General features: G+C 42.9%; 1 protein-coding gene across 8 annotated transcripts in view; it reads left to right on the top strand.

Annotated features, from left to right (window-relative positions):
- Positions 1–14,757, top strand: part of LOC134351697 (contactin-1-like) — a 752,292-nt gene that overhangs the window by 613,787 nt on the left and 123,748 nt on the right. For all 8 annotated transcript variants that reach the window (XM_063058216.1, XM_063058217.1, XM_063058215.1 and 5 more), the window contains 2 exons: positions 4,691–4,761; positions 9,195–9,429. In XM_063058216.1, the coding sequence (XP_062914286.1) occupies positions 4,691–4,761; positions 9,195–9,429 (306 nt within the window). The remainder of the gene's footprint in view (positions 1–4,690; positions 4,762–9,194; positions 9,430–14,757) is intronic.

Genomic DNA, 14,757 nt, shown 5'->3' with positions numbered 1-14,757 from the left:
ACCATTCTATAGTTTCTTGGATTATCCCTTGCCCACTTATTGAGCTACCTACCACTCCTTTGGGACCTTGCCTGTGGCTAGAGAAGACAAAAATTATTGGTCAAGGATCCCGCAATCTCTTCTCTTGCCCCTCTCAACAACATGGACTATATCCCACAGGCCCTGGGGAGTTATCCACCTTAATGCTATTAATGCCCTAACATGTTAATACCCTCAGCAATGATCTGTCTATCTTTCATATCCTTCTCCTTGGTAAATACTATTGTCATTAAGGACCTTACTCACATCCTGCACATCCAAGCAAATGCTCCTCTGCATTATCCTTGAAAGATCTTACACTCTCCCTAGTTATCCTCTCGCTTTTGATATATGTATATAATGGCTTAGGATTCTCTTTAATCCTACTTGTCAATGACTTTACATGGCCCCTCCTGGCTTTCCTAATTGCCTTCTTGAGTTATTTTCTGGCTTCATTATAACCGTCTGTTTGAGGGCTCTGTTTGAGTCTAGCTTCTTAAGCTTTACATACTTACATACTTCTTCTTGACTAAATTCATCACCTCTCTGGAGATCCAAGGTTCTTTTACCTTGCCATCCTTGTCCGTTCTTCTTGCTGGAACATACCTGCCCTGTACTCTGTGTAATAGGTCTTTAAACACACTCCACGTGTCAGATGTGGACTTGCCCAAAATACAGGTTTTACCAGTTAACTCTCCCTGATTCCTGCTTACATAATTTGCTCTGTTCCAACTTAATACTCTCTTGCAAGGTCCATTTTTATCCTTATCTATTTCTGTCTTAAAACTTAATGAGGTGGTCACTGTTCCTTAACAAGTCACCCACTGAAATGTCGGTCACCCAGCCAAGATCATTACCCACCATCAGCTCCAGTACAGTTCCGTCTCTTGTTGGACTATCTATATACTGATTCAAGAAACTCTTCTGGATGCACCCAACAAATACTGCCCCATCTAAACCATTTGCACTAAGAAGGTCCCAGTTTATATTAGGAAAGTTGAAGTACCCCATGACAACAACCCTATTGTTTTTAGTTAATCTGCCTGCATATCTGTTCCTCAATGTCCAGGTGGCTATTGGGGAGGGGGCAACTGCAGTACAATCCCATCAGAGTGATTGCACCCTTCCCATTTTTGAGTTCTACCCATATAGATTCAGCCAATGTCCCCTCTGAGTGCAGTTGTGATGTTGTCCCTGATTAGTAGTGCAACTCCTGCATCTCTTCTATCTCCTTCTCCATCTTTACTAAAACACCAAAACCCTTGGATATTAAGCACCCATTCCTGTTGCTCTCTCAACCAAGTCTCTATAATGGCCACAACCATGCCGACAGGCAGGGACTACTGTAATACTTCTGCAGCTTGTAAACCCCAAAGCATTTTAACTAGTGTCAAACAATCTTCCTGCAATTGCAGCAAAGATTTGGCATGGGTTTCCAGAGACTTTGATTCTATTTTTAAACATTTGTTCTTTTATGAGCTTCTGGTTCGTACTCTCTGAAGCCTAGAGACTGGGGAGGCAGCCTGGACAAGGCAAAGAGCTTTGCTGTACCCTAGAAACACAGCCTGAGTGTAGTGGTTCAATGCTTATACAAAATGGACCTTCCAGGACTGTGTAATGGACCTGAAGACTGAAAGTGTATTGCATTTATTTTCTGTCTCATTTATGAGGAGATACTGGACTAGCTGGGTTTGTTTTCCTTGGGACAGAGGAAGCTAAAGGGAGGATCCTGATAAGAGTGTGCATGATTATGAAGGGTGTAGAGAGTGTTGACAGCAGTAAACCTTTCCCCCTACAGAGGCGTCTGTAACCAGACGGCAGACGTGTAAGGTAAAGGGTAAGAGGTTTAGAGGAGTTGCAAGGAAGAGATTTTTCACCAGGGCGATGGTTGAAGTTTGGATTGCACTGCCCAAGAGGACGATGAAGGTGAGGACTCTCACAATATACAGACAAATACTGGAATTGGCAGCTTTCAACGAAAGCTGTGGTTAATGGGATTAGTATTTAGGGTGCTTGGTGGTCAGCATGAACACTGGGCTGTAGGAGAGACAAATGCTGGAGCCTGGAGCAACAGACAAAGCTCTGGACGAACTCAGCTAGTCAGCATCATCTATGGAAGGAAATGGGCAAGTGGAGATTTCAGGACCAGACCTTTCATCTGGACATAGTGACAGCTTTTGACCTGAAATGACAACTGTTCATTTCTCTTCAAAGATGCTGCCTCACCCACTGAGTTTCTTCTGTGCTTTGGCTGGTTGGAATGTGGGGCAAAGGACCTGTTCCAATGCTGTATGACTTATTTTTTGTCTTTTTGCAATTAGGGTTTCAAGGTTTACAGGCTGAGAGGAAGACATCTGGGGAACGTTAAGGGGCAGCAGTATTGGTAAGATGTGGACATTCTGCTAGACTGAACCACATCATGACCAGGGGGCCGGAGCTCACAGCAGCCTGGGCAGGGGGCCATCACAGAGACCAGGATGCTTGGAAGTGCCCAGGATTTTGGTGGTCAGTCAGGGCCCAGCGACCTTGCAGGAGACTGTGTCCAATAGATCAGTGCGAGAGCAGCATGCTCTGCTGCTCCATGGATACAAAGCTCTGTGGCTCACCCCTCGTTAGCTGGTTTGGCCTCTTATTTGTTTAACCAATAGGGAATGCATCCTATTTCCTCTGGAGCTGCTGGAGGTCAAATCATTGGCTCACTTTCAAGGTCACCTTACAAATAAAACATCCTCAGTGTCGATACGAGTGACTGAAATTGGAAAGTATTTTCCAACCAGTTTTGGTGAATGTTTAACTCTATAAAATGAAGCCTGCTCATCTGGAGAGATATTGCTGTGGCTTTGAGATTTGCTCTCCATTCCAACTGACCAGTCCATTCGGTTAATGCATTTCACCTCCTCAGTGTCTCCTGTTCTGTTGGGAGGCCAGAGAGACACACACATTCCTTTCATGAGCATCAAGCATGAAAACCCTGTAAGGGAAGATAAAAATTATTTCAGGCAGCACAGTGAAGGAAAGCTGATTTCAACACAGTGAGCAAGTTGTTGAGGGGACACTGAAGGAGTCTGAGATCTGATTTTTGAAGAAGAAGGCTGAGACACGTTTGTGTTTATTGGGCTTGGTCCCTGTTAAGACATTCAGTTTTTGTGTCATTCTAAAGAACAATTTAATACCCGTAAAACTTTCAACTTGCAGCTGAGAGGAGGGAATCCGAAGAAGATGAGACTGAATTATTTGGAGATTGTGAGCAGTCCAATGGAGTGGAGCCCAGCTATGGGACAGATGATACTCTTGCCAGTTTTAACCCATACTTGGAATCACCTTCACTGAGATACTGTCCTATCAAGAAATTTGTTCCATCACGTGAGACCATCATTGCCCCACAGTCTGGAAACTCTCATTCCTGGAAGAGACTTCCAGAGGCATTTCTGCCTCAGTAGCCCTAGTGGACATCCGATACTTTTTTCACAGAGCTTCCTCTTCCCTCTACTGCCTTTATGTATCTTTGAGTGAATTGTGAAACTCCCTCCCTCCACAAATGCTATGGTGTGTCGCTGCTGTCTGGGCAGCTGTTGTGAAAGCTGCAAGAAAATGAATTTCAGGGCAGTGTAAGGTGACAGATACGTACTTCGATAATAAATTTACTTAGAAGTTTGAACTAGGCATAATTCTTTTAAGCAATGACATCCAAGGCAGTGCTGTGCAGCAAAATGTCTGCAACTTTTGTAAACTGCATGCAGTAAATTACAATTTAAATTGCAGTGTAAATGTGGTAAATTGCACAGTCAATTGCCACATAAATGCAGCAAGATGCAGTAAATGTAGTATATTTTGTGCAGTTCTGGGAACTGTGCAGGTCCCATTTTAGCATCAGACTTTAGGAGTAAACTTATTGTTGTTTCTAACTATTTTTGACCAATTCCATGACTTTTATTGCTGGGGTCTGTGGGGATTTTAATGTTAACAAAGTACTGGGTGCACTGAAGAATGTTAAAATCCAACATCTGAGTAGCTGAAGCTGTGGTTGGTTATGACATGCTGGTATGACTATAGCATTAAAACTTTTTCCTTTGTCTGTGCGCTGGTAGTTATACAATCTGAATAATAGGAGAGGGGCTGGACACTGGAAATGAGAATACCCTGGAAGTATTGCAACAGAATCTAAGGGAAGGAAATTTGACTACATTATTGAAAGGAAACCGGATTGAAACATATGACAGAGTATATGAAGGCATGCAGAGTATTACCACTCGGTTTGTATTAGTTGAAGTTAACTTCGTGTTTCTCAAAGCTATAGATAGAGATAGTTGTATTGTTCCTGCAACATTTTAGCTTCAGTCCACAGTTGGTATTATGTGCGTTTCAGTGCAGAATCATTTAGGAAAGAAATATTGCGGATACTAACAAAGAATTTGCTTACAGCCCTACTTCAGTGTGCAGTTTGAAAACTGGCAGCAGTCCCAGAGCAATAGTTACGTGTTAATCTTGGCAGGGAGCTGGACTCTGGCAGCTATTGCAGGTCACTGTTATTCTAATGTACTGTCTGGTTTGGGAGAGAAAGTGAGTGCCTTCTTTACAAAGTTTCCAACATTATCACCTCCTGCCTTTCCCCTCCTCTCCACACACCCACTCAGTGCAAGCCATTAAAATGTCCCTGCTCTTCTTCCCACAGCTCCCACTGTGGCGCCATCTGACGTTGGAGGAGGCGGCGGAAATCACCGGGAACTGACGATAACATGGACGGTAGGTTTGGACCAACATGCTCCAATTGAATGTTGTTCAACCCTGCTACCAAGTACAAGTGGCCAAGGAAGACCGGAGAATAGAAGTTCTTTACCATATGTCCAATATGTCACTGTTTAATAGCCTTGTTTCGCAATATGATCTCCATGTATATATCTACATTCCCAAAATGTTCTTTCATTCAGTAATTACGTACGTCTGGTCCGCGATCTTGAATAATGCCCAATGATCCGCGCAGTCTTGTTTGCCATCTTTTGTTTGCTGTTCTAACACTCCATAAAAATGTATGTATCACCCAGATTATTCTAAACTAATGCCATCATTTCCATTAAGAGTTGCCAGTAAACCGCAAGACAGCATGTTCCTGACTTCTGCACCTGTGCATTTGCAGAGAGTAAGTCTCAAGCGTTCCTGGGGTTGCATGGCAGCAGACCCGCCATCCTCTTCCATATTAGAAGCAGAGTCCGGCGGTCACCAGCTGTAACTGGTACATGTACAGCCGTCCCATTCAACTGAGTGGGTCACCAATCTGGTCCCACAAAGGAGGCACCATGTCACACAGCACAGAAACAAGCCCTGTGGTCCACCATCCTTGCTGACCAAGATGCACATCAAAGCGAGTCCCATTACCTGCATTTGGCCCATATTTCTCTGAACTTTTGTATCTGCACAATTTGTGTAGCAATGACTTCCTCTGGCAGCTCTTTCCTAAAATGTACCACCCTCTGTGTGAAGAAGTAGCCCTTAATGTTATTTTCACATCTTTCTCCTCTCACCTTAAACTTATACCCAGCAGTTTTTGATTCCCTTTGCCTGGAGAAAAGACTACATCCATTCACTTTATCTGATAATGAAAATGCAGGTAGATATTTTATTCCTATTTGTTTTACTTAATCTCATTGCTTTTTAATTAGTGTACACCAATTAAGTAAATTCATTCTTCCTTCATTATTTTAGTTTAGTTAAATAATTCATACTTCTAATTATTGGTCTCTCAACTGTTTCTACAAGTCTCTGTCAGAGACATTTGGAAACAGTTGGAAAAGTCTGATAGCAGAATTGTTTTTAAAATTCATCAATAAATCTCCGGCCCAGTAATAAACACAAGAGACTCTGCCGATGTTGGAAATCCACAGTAACACACTCAAAATACTTGAGAAACGTAGCAAGTCAAGCGGAACCTATGCTTGACATATTCCTATCTATGGAGAGGAATAAACTGTCAACATTTCTGGCCATGACTCTTCATGAGGACCAGGACCTGAGGTCCAGTTGTTATTCACAGACATCCCTGCCTCCTGATGCTGCCTCAGCACAGAGTCATCGAAGAGCACAGCACAGAACCAGGCCATAGTCCCTGCTGAGCCATTTGAACTGACTGCTTTAAACAGCAGTGAAGCCTGGAGTTAAACTTGACCTGTGGGGAAGAAATGGTTAGTGCAGCTACAGGTGTCAAGCCTGAAGATTGAGCCAGATCAAGCATGGTTCACCTCAATGTATAGAAAATTTTCATGATTTGAAGAGAGATTACTATTCACCCATAATACCTCTCTGAACTGCATGACAACTACTACAAAAATAGCCAAGTAAGGGGCACATTTCAGATACAGTAAGTGATGTCAATTGTGGTTCAGTGACAATACTTCCATGTCTAAATTAGTGGATCATATAAACACACTCCACTTTAGGGGAGTGGTTGTTGCTTCATGCAGGGTTGGGAGCGGATGTAAGAACAAAGGAGGTAAGTTCAGCACTATCCAAAGCCTGCCTTTCAACAGAAAATGGATGCTTCAGAAAAAGGTGAAGTGGTCTGAAGAGGTTTCTGATCTCCACTGGACCCCTCAGAGTCCATCATGATCATTTGTTCTGTTACCAGTATCACTGAAGCAAATGATATTTAATCTAACAGAAAGATTTGCATTAATGAACATTTTTCCGTTCTCAACATCCCAATGCATCTATGCAAACTACTTTGGAAGAGTAGCCATTGTTATAGGAAATACGATCAGTTCTGAATTGAGGGATAATTTGTTCTCCTCCATACAGAGCTGTGGAATCCCTTGGATCAGAGGAAGGATGAAACCTTGGATTCATAGCTCAAAGGGAGAGACTCCTTTTTAACTGGGTGACATGGACTCAGTGTTATAACATCAACCAGGCTGGTGTCCCCGTGTAATCTAAACAGAAAGTGCTGGAGATGCTCAACGTGTCAGGCAACATTGGTGTGAAAGGAAATAACCTTCCATTTTAGATTTGATTTAAAACCGTGGGCACCATGGTAGCGTTCTGAATTTCGGTGTTCAATTCTGACGCTGTTCTGTAAGGAGTCTCTGTACGTCTTTCCTGTGGAACGCATGGTTTCACCCCGGGTCCTTCAGTTTCCTCCCATAGTCCAACGATATGTTGGATAGGTTAATTGGTCAATGTAAAATTGTCGTGTGATTAGGTTAGGATGAATGGGGCTTGTTGGAGTTTGCTGGAGCAGCATGGCTTGAGGGGAAAGAAAGGCCTACTCTGCACTGTGTCACTAAATAAAATAAATAAAATAAAACCCCCAATATCTGTTTCTCTCCACACATGCTGTCTGACCTGCTGAATACTTACAGCATTCTCTTTTTACTTCCCCCAAAAAATGTCAGGTTTGCTGCGCCTGCAGTATTTGATTTTCGGATTATGCCTTGCATCAGAAGGGGAGATTTAAGGCTACTCTCTGCAACTTGGAGACGAGGCTGCCTACCTCTCAGTCCCTTTACTGTTACATGCGGGTTGTCTGAGGGTTTCCACCATCTGCATAAGTAGTTTGAATGTCAAGGAACCTCTGACCCCTAATTTGATTTCAGACGGCGCTGAGGTTTATGCCACTGAAGTGAAGCCAGGGAAAAGTTGTATCAGGTCTTCAGCCCGAGGTCATTATACTCACAATCATTCAGGACTGCATCTAAAGCTGAGATTGTGATTGATCTCATGACAGTTGTTGATAGCATGCCTGGCACATTAGCCACATTCAGGGGCTGAGAATGGATTGCACATTACAAGGTTGAACCTCGGCCTCCCTTGGCTCATGGAATGCTTGAGGATTTCTTGGGACAGATTCCCCCTTCATTTACAGATTTAATGATCCCAAATGTGTGTTTCAGATGCACATACTGGGACTGGAACCAAACTGATCAATTAAAGAAAAATCTAATTATAATGCAATAAAGTTAATGATTGTAGCAGGCACATACTGCTCCTTTCCATAATTACTTCAGAATGAGAACTGCGGTTAATAATTTCAGACTAAAATCCTCAGCAATACTGCTCCATAAAAACATGAGAAATAGAGCATGCAATGAAGTGCTCATATTCCTTTCCCACTCAGTTGGGTGCATGTAGTTACTCAATTTATGTGCACATCACTTAATAGCTTGACATAACATTAATCATTTCAGAAATGGTCTGGCCATATTGTTTAAGGGGGAGGAAGTTTCCATGATCCCCAGTGTGAGGGAAAGTGCTCCTTGATATTGCCCCACCAATGGTGTGTCTTCAAGGTTGCTTTCTCTCTGCGCTGCTGCACTGAATGATTTCTTTTTGCTGGTCCAGCCTAATCCATCAATTGTCTTAATCACCTCAGTTAGATGTCCCTGATCTTCCGTTACAATGGCGGCATGCTTGGACGCAAGGGCCACTCTGGGTCTAATTATCAAAGGTGTATTTGTTGGCCTTGTACATTCCTTTTACAATTGCAAGTCACTGCTGGATACTAAGAACATTAAGTACTGAGGGACTATCCCATCAGTGAATGGAGCTGAACTTCTACCACACAGTTGTTGTGTGTGTGTGTCACCTGGACTTGTTGTGCACCATTGTGCCGAGATAGTGTGTGGTCCAAAAAAAAAGGACCAAGTGATTGTCTTGGATATTTTCATTGTAAATGCAAGACCCTGGTGGACGTCGCTAACGTAGAATAGTGCAGGTCCAGTTCACTGGTTCATTGGCGAGACTGACGGCAGGGGAGCTACGTTACCTCAGTTGTTGCACAGACAATGCCTGCACGCTTTGGAGTTGCCTATTGCGGGCACCGGCAAAGAAGATGCTGGATTTTTTACTGGGTTAAGGGATGTCCTCTCATTCAGTGCTGCTCTCCAGTGCTCGCTCAGTGCTGCTGTCCGATGTTCACCTGGTGCTGCTCTCCAGTGTTCCTTTGGTGAAGTACAAGCTGGACTAGGACAACTCGGGTCTTGGCCTATATTATTATTAATTTTTCTCTTTGTGACTATATGTTTTCTTGAAATTGCAACCATATGTGCAATGTGCTGTGTACTGTTGTTAATGTGTTTGCACCTTGACCTTTTTTGATTGGATATATTCATGTCTGTTTCAATGATAATTAAACTTGAACTTGATCTCACTTGAGACTAACCCTGCACACGTCACTTATGCCCAAACAGCCCTTGCCAAGAGAGTACCATTATGGGAGCAACTTTGGTTACCTTGTTGCCTTCAAACGAAGCGGAGAGAGAGAGTGGAGGAAGGTGACAGTGCCCAATCCTGAAGGCAACCGATATGTTCACAAAGATGACTCCCTGACTCCCCACACTCAGTTCGAAGTCAAGGTCAAAGCTTTCAACAACAAAGGGAATGGTCCATTCAGCCTTTCTGCTTTTATTTACTCAGCAGAGGACGGTAAGTGGCAGAGCAATGCTTTTGATTTTGCTGCAGAATCTAGAATAGGAGTGAAAGTGGAAGCAGGGAACCACGAACACGTTAGATAATGTTGGTGGTAGAGAGAATGCCAGAATCCATCACAAAGTTGTAACAACAAAACACCTGAAAGGAGTAAACAGATTGTGCTGAGTCAGCGTGAAAGGAAAATCAAATTTGATTAATCTGCTTTTTTTTCTTTTGAGAGAGTGACTCACATAATATGTGAAAGGGAGTGAAGGAATAGATGCATTTTGAATTTTCAAGTTACTTTAGTTAAGGCGGAAATCTTTATAATTTTTTTTGTCATTATATCCCTCATTGTAGTTTCAAGCGGTTTCTTTACTAATGATGTTGGAGCACATAGAGTTTGAGGCAATAATGCACTAACCAATAAATAGGTTATCAGGCAGAAAGAAGTTGTAAAATTTATTTTAGTATGCTAAACTTATGTTTGTGATGTATTGTACTGCTGCTGCAAAAGACTAATTTTCATGCCATTTATACCTTGCGTAAATTTACCTCTGACAACAATAAACGTGAATTTGTGCAGTCACTGGGGATAAGCAGATGTTGCTCAGGGAGGCAGGCTATGACAACTGGGGTACCAGACAAGGAGTGGTTGGGCTACAGCTGTTACTAATGCCTATTTGGCTGGGGGATCAGGAATCATATTTCTAGGTTTGCTAATGATGTGATACTAGATTGCATTGTGAGTAGTGAGGAGGCCATAAAGAAACCTCAAGGAGCTTTGGAGAGCTAGTTGTATGTAGAAAAAGTACAGAAATGCAATAGGATGTGGAGAAATGTGAAGCTATCCTTGGTACACAAAACAGAGAACTGTAGTAATTTTTAAATAATGGGAGATTGGGTAATATCAAAGTTCAAAGGCACCGAGATATGCTCATGCATAAATTACTAAAAGCCAGCCAGCTGGTAGAGCTAGGGATTAGGAAGGCAAGCACCAGAGAATTTGACTAAAACTACCTTACTGCAATGATATAGAGCCTTGGTGAGACCACACTAGGAGTTTTGTGCACTATATTAGTCTGCTTACCTATGAAAGGACACAATTGCCATTTGAGGAGTGCATCAAAGCTTCATTAAACTGGTTCCAGGGATTTGCCCTGGGTGGGTTTGCACTCTGAAAAGCAATCAGAAGACTAGACCTCTAATGTCCCAGGGCTTAAGAGGTTGGATGTAGAGAGAATGTTTCCCAAGGATTCAAATGAGGGGAAATTTCTTCGTGCAAATGATGGTCTACAGAGGATTGGTTATTGAACTAATTCAAAACAGCAGTTGATAGATTTCTGAATATGAGGAGGATCAAGGCGTAGTGCAGGAATACTGAGGTCAAAAAGCTGGCCTAATCAGGTGAATAGTACACCAGGGTCACTGGGGTGGATGGCCCTCTCCTGCTCCAGTTTCTTGTGTTCTTACCCTCCAAGTTTCGATACACTGACTGCCGAAATCGCTTACTGATAACTTATGAACTGATGGCCCATCTTTGTTGCTACATGAAATTGAGGCACATCTAGGAGTTGGTGGAAGGATCAAATTTATTGAGAGGAGGCACTGATAACAGTGGGGATTGCCCTCTTTCATCTGTCTGAAAAGGAAGCAGTTGATGCCAGAATTTCCAGTCACATAGTTAGGAAATCAGTACTTGTGCTTGGTATTGTGATAACATGTTGAATACTCTGCTCCACGTTTCCACATGTCAGCAGCCTTTGGTGATCTGCCTGATAACAACGTACACTCTCAGTCTTACGATCCAAAGCAAACCTTGCTAATTTTTTGGTGACTGTGAAGTGTTCGATGCCTGGAGTCATGCTGAGACAACACCGGCTTCCAGGTCCTGCTGATGAAGGCAACCTGGCTTCAGCCCAGATGAGAGGGAGAATAAAGGACTTTCACCCTCTGTGGTAGAAACTGGGGTAATTCAAGCAGCTTGATGCAGTGTGTTTTCAGTGGCTGGGAAGTAGAGAACCAGGAGTCATAGACTTAGGGTGTAGGATATTGGTAATTGTCACATGTGAAAAGCTTTGTTTTCTGTGCCATCTGGACAGATCATCTCACACATTAGTACATAGAAGTAGTAAAAAGAAAACAGAATGCAGAATATGGTGTTACAGTACAGAGAAAATGCAGTGTAGGTGAATAAATAAAGTATAAGGCTATGCTAAATTAGATGGGAGATCGAGAATTTATCTTTACTGTATAGGAGAGCTGTTCAAAGCTCTGACAACAGTGGAATAGAATTTGTCCCTGGGCCTGGTGGCACATATTTTCAAGCTTTGTATCTTCTCTCCAACAGGAGAAAGAAGAGAGAATGACCAGGGTAAGGGGGTTGCGGTTCCATGATTAAATTGGCAGCTTCCTGAGTGAGAAGTGTAGATAGAGTCCGTCGAGGGGAGGCTGGTTTGTATGATGGACTGGGCTGCATTCTCAGCTCTGTAGTTTCTTGAAAACTTGGGCAGAGCAACTTGCTATGCTAACCCGTGATGCATGCAGATAGGATACTTTCTGTGCTGCATGTGTAAGTATTGGTGAGTGTCAGTGGAGACATGCCAAATTTCCTTAGACTTCTGAGTAATTAGAAGCTGAGTTCAGAGCAACTTTCTTCATGCAGATGGCAGTGAACATGTAGAATTCTCTCCTACAGAAGGCAATGGAGGGCAAGTAGCTAAATTTGTTCAAGAAGCAATTAATGCAGAAGGGTTAGAGGCTGATGGAGGGAACAAGGTAGAAAATCAGATGATCAGCTATCACTGTATTACACAGTAGAGCTGGGCTAGATGAATATCCCTGACTGTGATCCCAAACAGTAATCCCTCTGGGCGAAACCCACAGCAACAGAACTTCACCAAAGGGCAACATTAAGGAAAGCTGACATGGTGGGCAAAGAGTTCCCTGTAATCTCTCAGGGATGGCTTGCACAGAGATATGTCCACCTTAGGAAAACATTCAAAACTGCAGAATTGTGTTGAACCAGTGTGGGAAGAAATGTCTTGCTTTGAGCTTATATTTGCCAGATTCATATTTTATTTGCCTTAGTCAGACATCCCACCTCTCCCGGAAGTTCCGGGAGTCTCCCGCATATGAATAGTGGCTCCCTGATGCCTGCAAATTATATACAATATCACAGAAATCAATTGTTTTGTGAGCAAGCGAGAGAAAGCAAGAGAGAGCGCGAGAGCGACCATGAGAGAGAGAGCGCGAGAGCGACCATGAGAGAGAGAGCGCGAGCGAGAGCACACCATGGCAGAGTGTTCCAAAAAATATATAAAACGTACGTCGCCCCAGACTACACTAAAGTGTACCCCTGCCTAATAGGGGTCAAAATAATGACAGTGTTGCTCGCTGCACTGTTTGCAGCAGTGACTTTTCTATTGCCCATGGTGGGTTAAGACTGTAAAAGACATGTTGAGGTGAGTTTAACAGGTGTCATCGTTCATTAGCATAGCTAACGTTATTTAAACTTTGCTGGCCGGCTGCTAAGGAGCTACTCGATTGCAGACATTCCACCTCTCCTGGAAGTCTCCTGCAAATTGATGATGCTACCTCCCTGAAATGAGTTTTTGCAGGGTGGGATGTCTGCTTAGTTGTCTTTTGCACACGAATTTTACAAGATAAAGTTAAGGATCCTGTACCCTCATTCTGACAGTGGTGGTTGTGAATTTAGGAGCGTGCAACTCATTGCCAGCTCTGTCTAAAATCAGCAGCTAAGTGCAGTTCCTCAGCCTACGCTCTCTGAGAACAGTAGACCAGTGTCACCTCTGAAATGCCAAACACATACTGTTAATCGTTCAGAGATCACAATGTTACTGACAGAGGAAATTAAAGCTTCTTAAACACAGCATCTAACTGTTGACCAAGACAGGATTTCTCAACTGTCCTATTATGACTATATCACAAATGCGAGTAAATAAAAATGGGGTCACAGTCATGCAAGTAACAAATGGTGAACATAAATAATAATAATAATAATAATAAGTACTTTATTAATCCCAAGTAGAAAACTCTTTGGTTACAGCAGCGTTTAAAAAACACACTTAACAGTGTGCAGACTTAACTGTTAATAAAGCACAGAATAATAATATACACAATAATAATTTACCAATGTACAATAATAATGTATGAAATAATAAGAGAGAGACTATTGTACTATGATATATGTTCTCCTGTCGCACAGAGATGAATTGTGCTGCATGGGAACAGGGGATTTCCCCCATGCCTCTTCTCTGCAGTCATCACACCTCCCCACCCCCAGCTGAGCTGCATCAATCGGGGGCCAAGTCGAGCCGAGCCCAGCCGAGCAGAACTGGGAGACTGTCACTCACTCACTGAGTCAGGGAAGCTGGTTGGCGTCTGCTCTTCCCTTGCCTGCTTGCTCTCCCATCACAACTGTGACTTATGAACAGTTCTCAGGAATGGAGCCCTGTTGGAAGCTGAAGACTGCCTGTATTCAGTAGGTGGAGAGATTTGACAATTGGATGTGGAAGTCAAATGGCGCAACTCCAGAGTTTTCTGGTATAAAGTTTATATCACAAAGCAGCTCCACTTATCATTATTTGAGTTGCATTCTGAGATAGGAATGAATCTGAGTTTCTTCCTAGTTCCACTGAGGTCTGCCATTGCTATCTACACTCTGTTCCTGTTGTAATTGATCACTGCATCACTGGACTAATTTTGATACTGTTTCAGAAAACGAGGTTGACCTCCTTGCCCCATTACAGTCCAAATGAAGAAGGTAGGCCACAACTGTTATGAGGAAATTCCCAGATTTTGACTGAGTGACTAGGGGGATAAAAGTGATAATTGTCTAGATTGGGATGGTGTGTGTTTTGGAAAGGACTTTTAGTTGATGTCCATGGCCTTATAAAGCTTCAGGCTTGGGAGAATTGGTTGCAGGATATCCTGCAAGATAGTATTGTAACTGAGGAGTAGATAGACTCCACTTCTCTTGCTTTGCACAGAGTGATGCTGTGACTTGGGGCTTGGGTGAAACGGTTCCTCTTCATTTGGTTTGCGCATGGAATAAACCAGGCTGTCGGAGCTTGCAATCAGCACATGATATCTGAGTCATCCTGGACAAAGGACTTTACTGCCACTTGTATCTTAACAACATCAGAGTTGCTGAAATTGGCCTGGAAACTCCTGAAGCCTGAGAGTAAACTGTCATTAGGAGAGCATGGGTGGGGCAGGAAGAATTGCAGACTGGAGTGGAGGAGAACCTGAAACTAGAAAGGGGAAAGAGAAGAAAAATCATGCTGACTGTTTCAAGATTGAAGGTGACAGATTCTTGGA

This window comes from Mobula hypostoma, chromosome 9 (genome assembly GCF_963921235.1).
Source record: "Mobula hypostoma chromosome 9, sMobHyp1.1, whole genome shotgun sequence".
Lineage (NCBI taxonomy): Eukaryota > Metazoa > Chordata > Chondrichthyes > Myliobatiformes > Myliobatidae > Mobula > Mobula hypostoma.
Note: the sequence above shows the minus strand (reverse complement) of the source record. Positions and strands in the feature narration are given on the sequence as shown.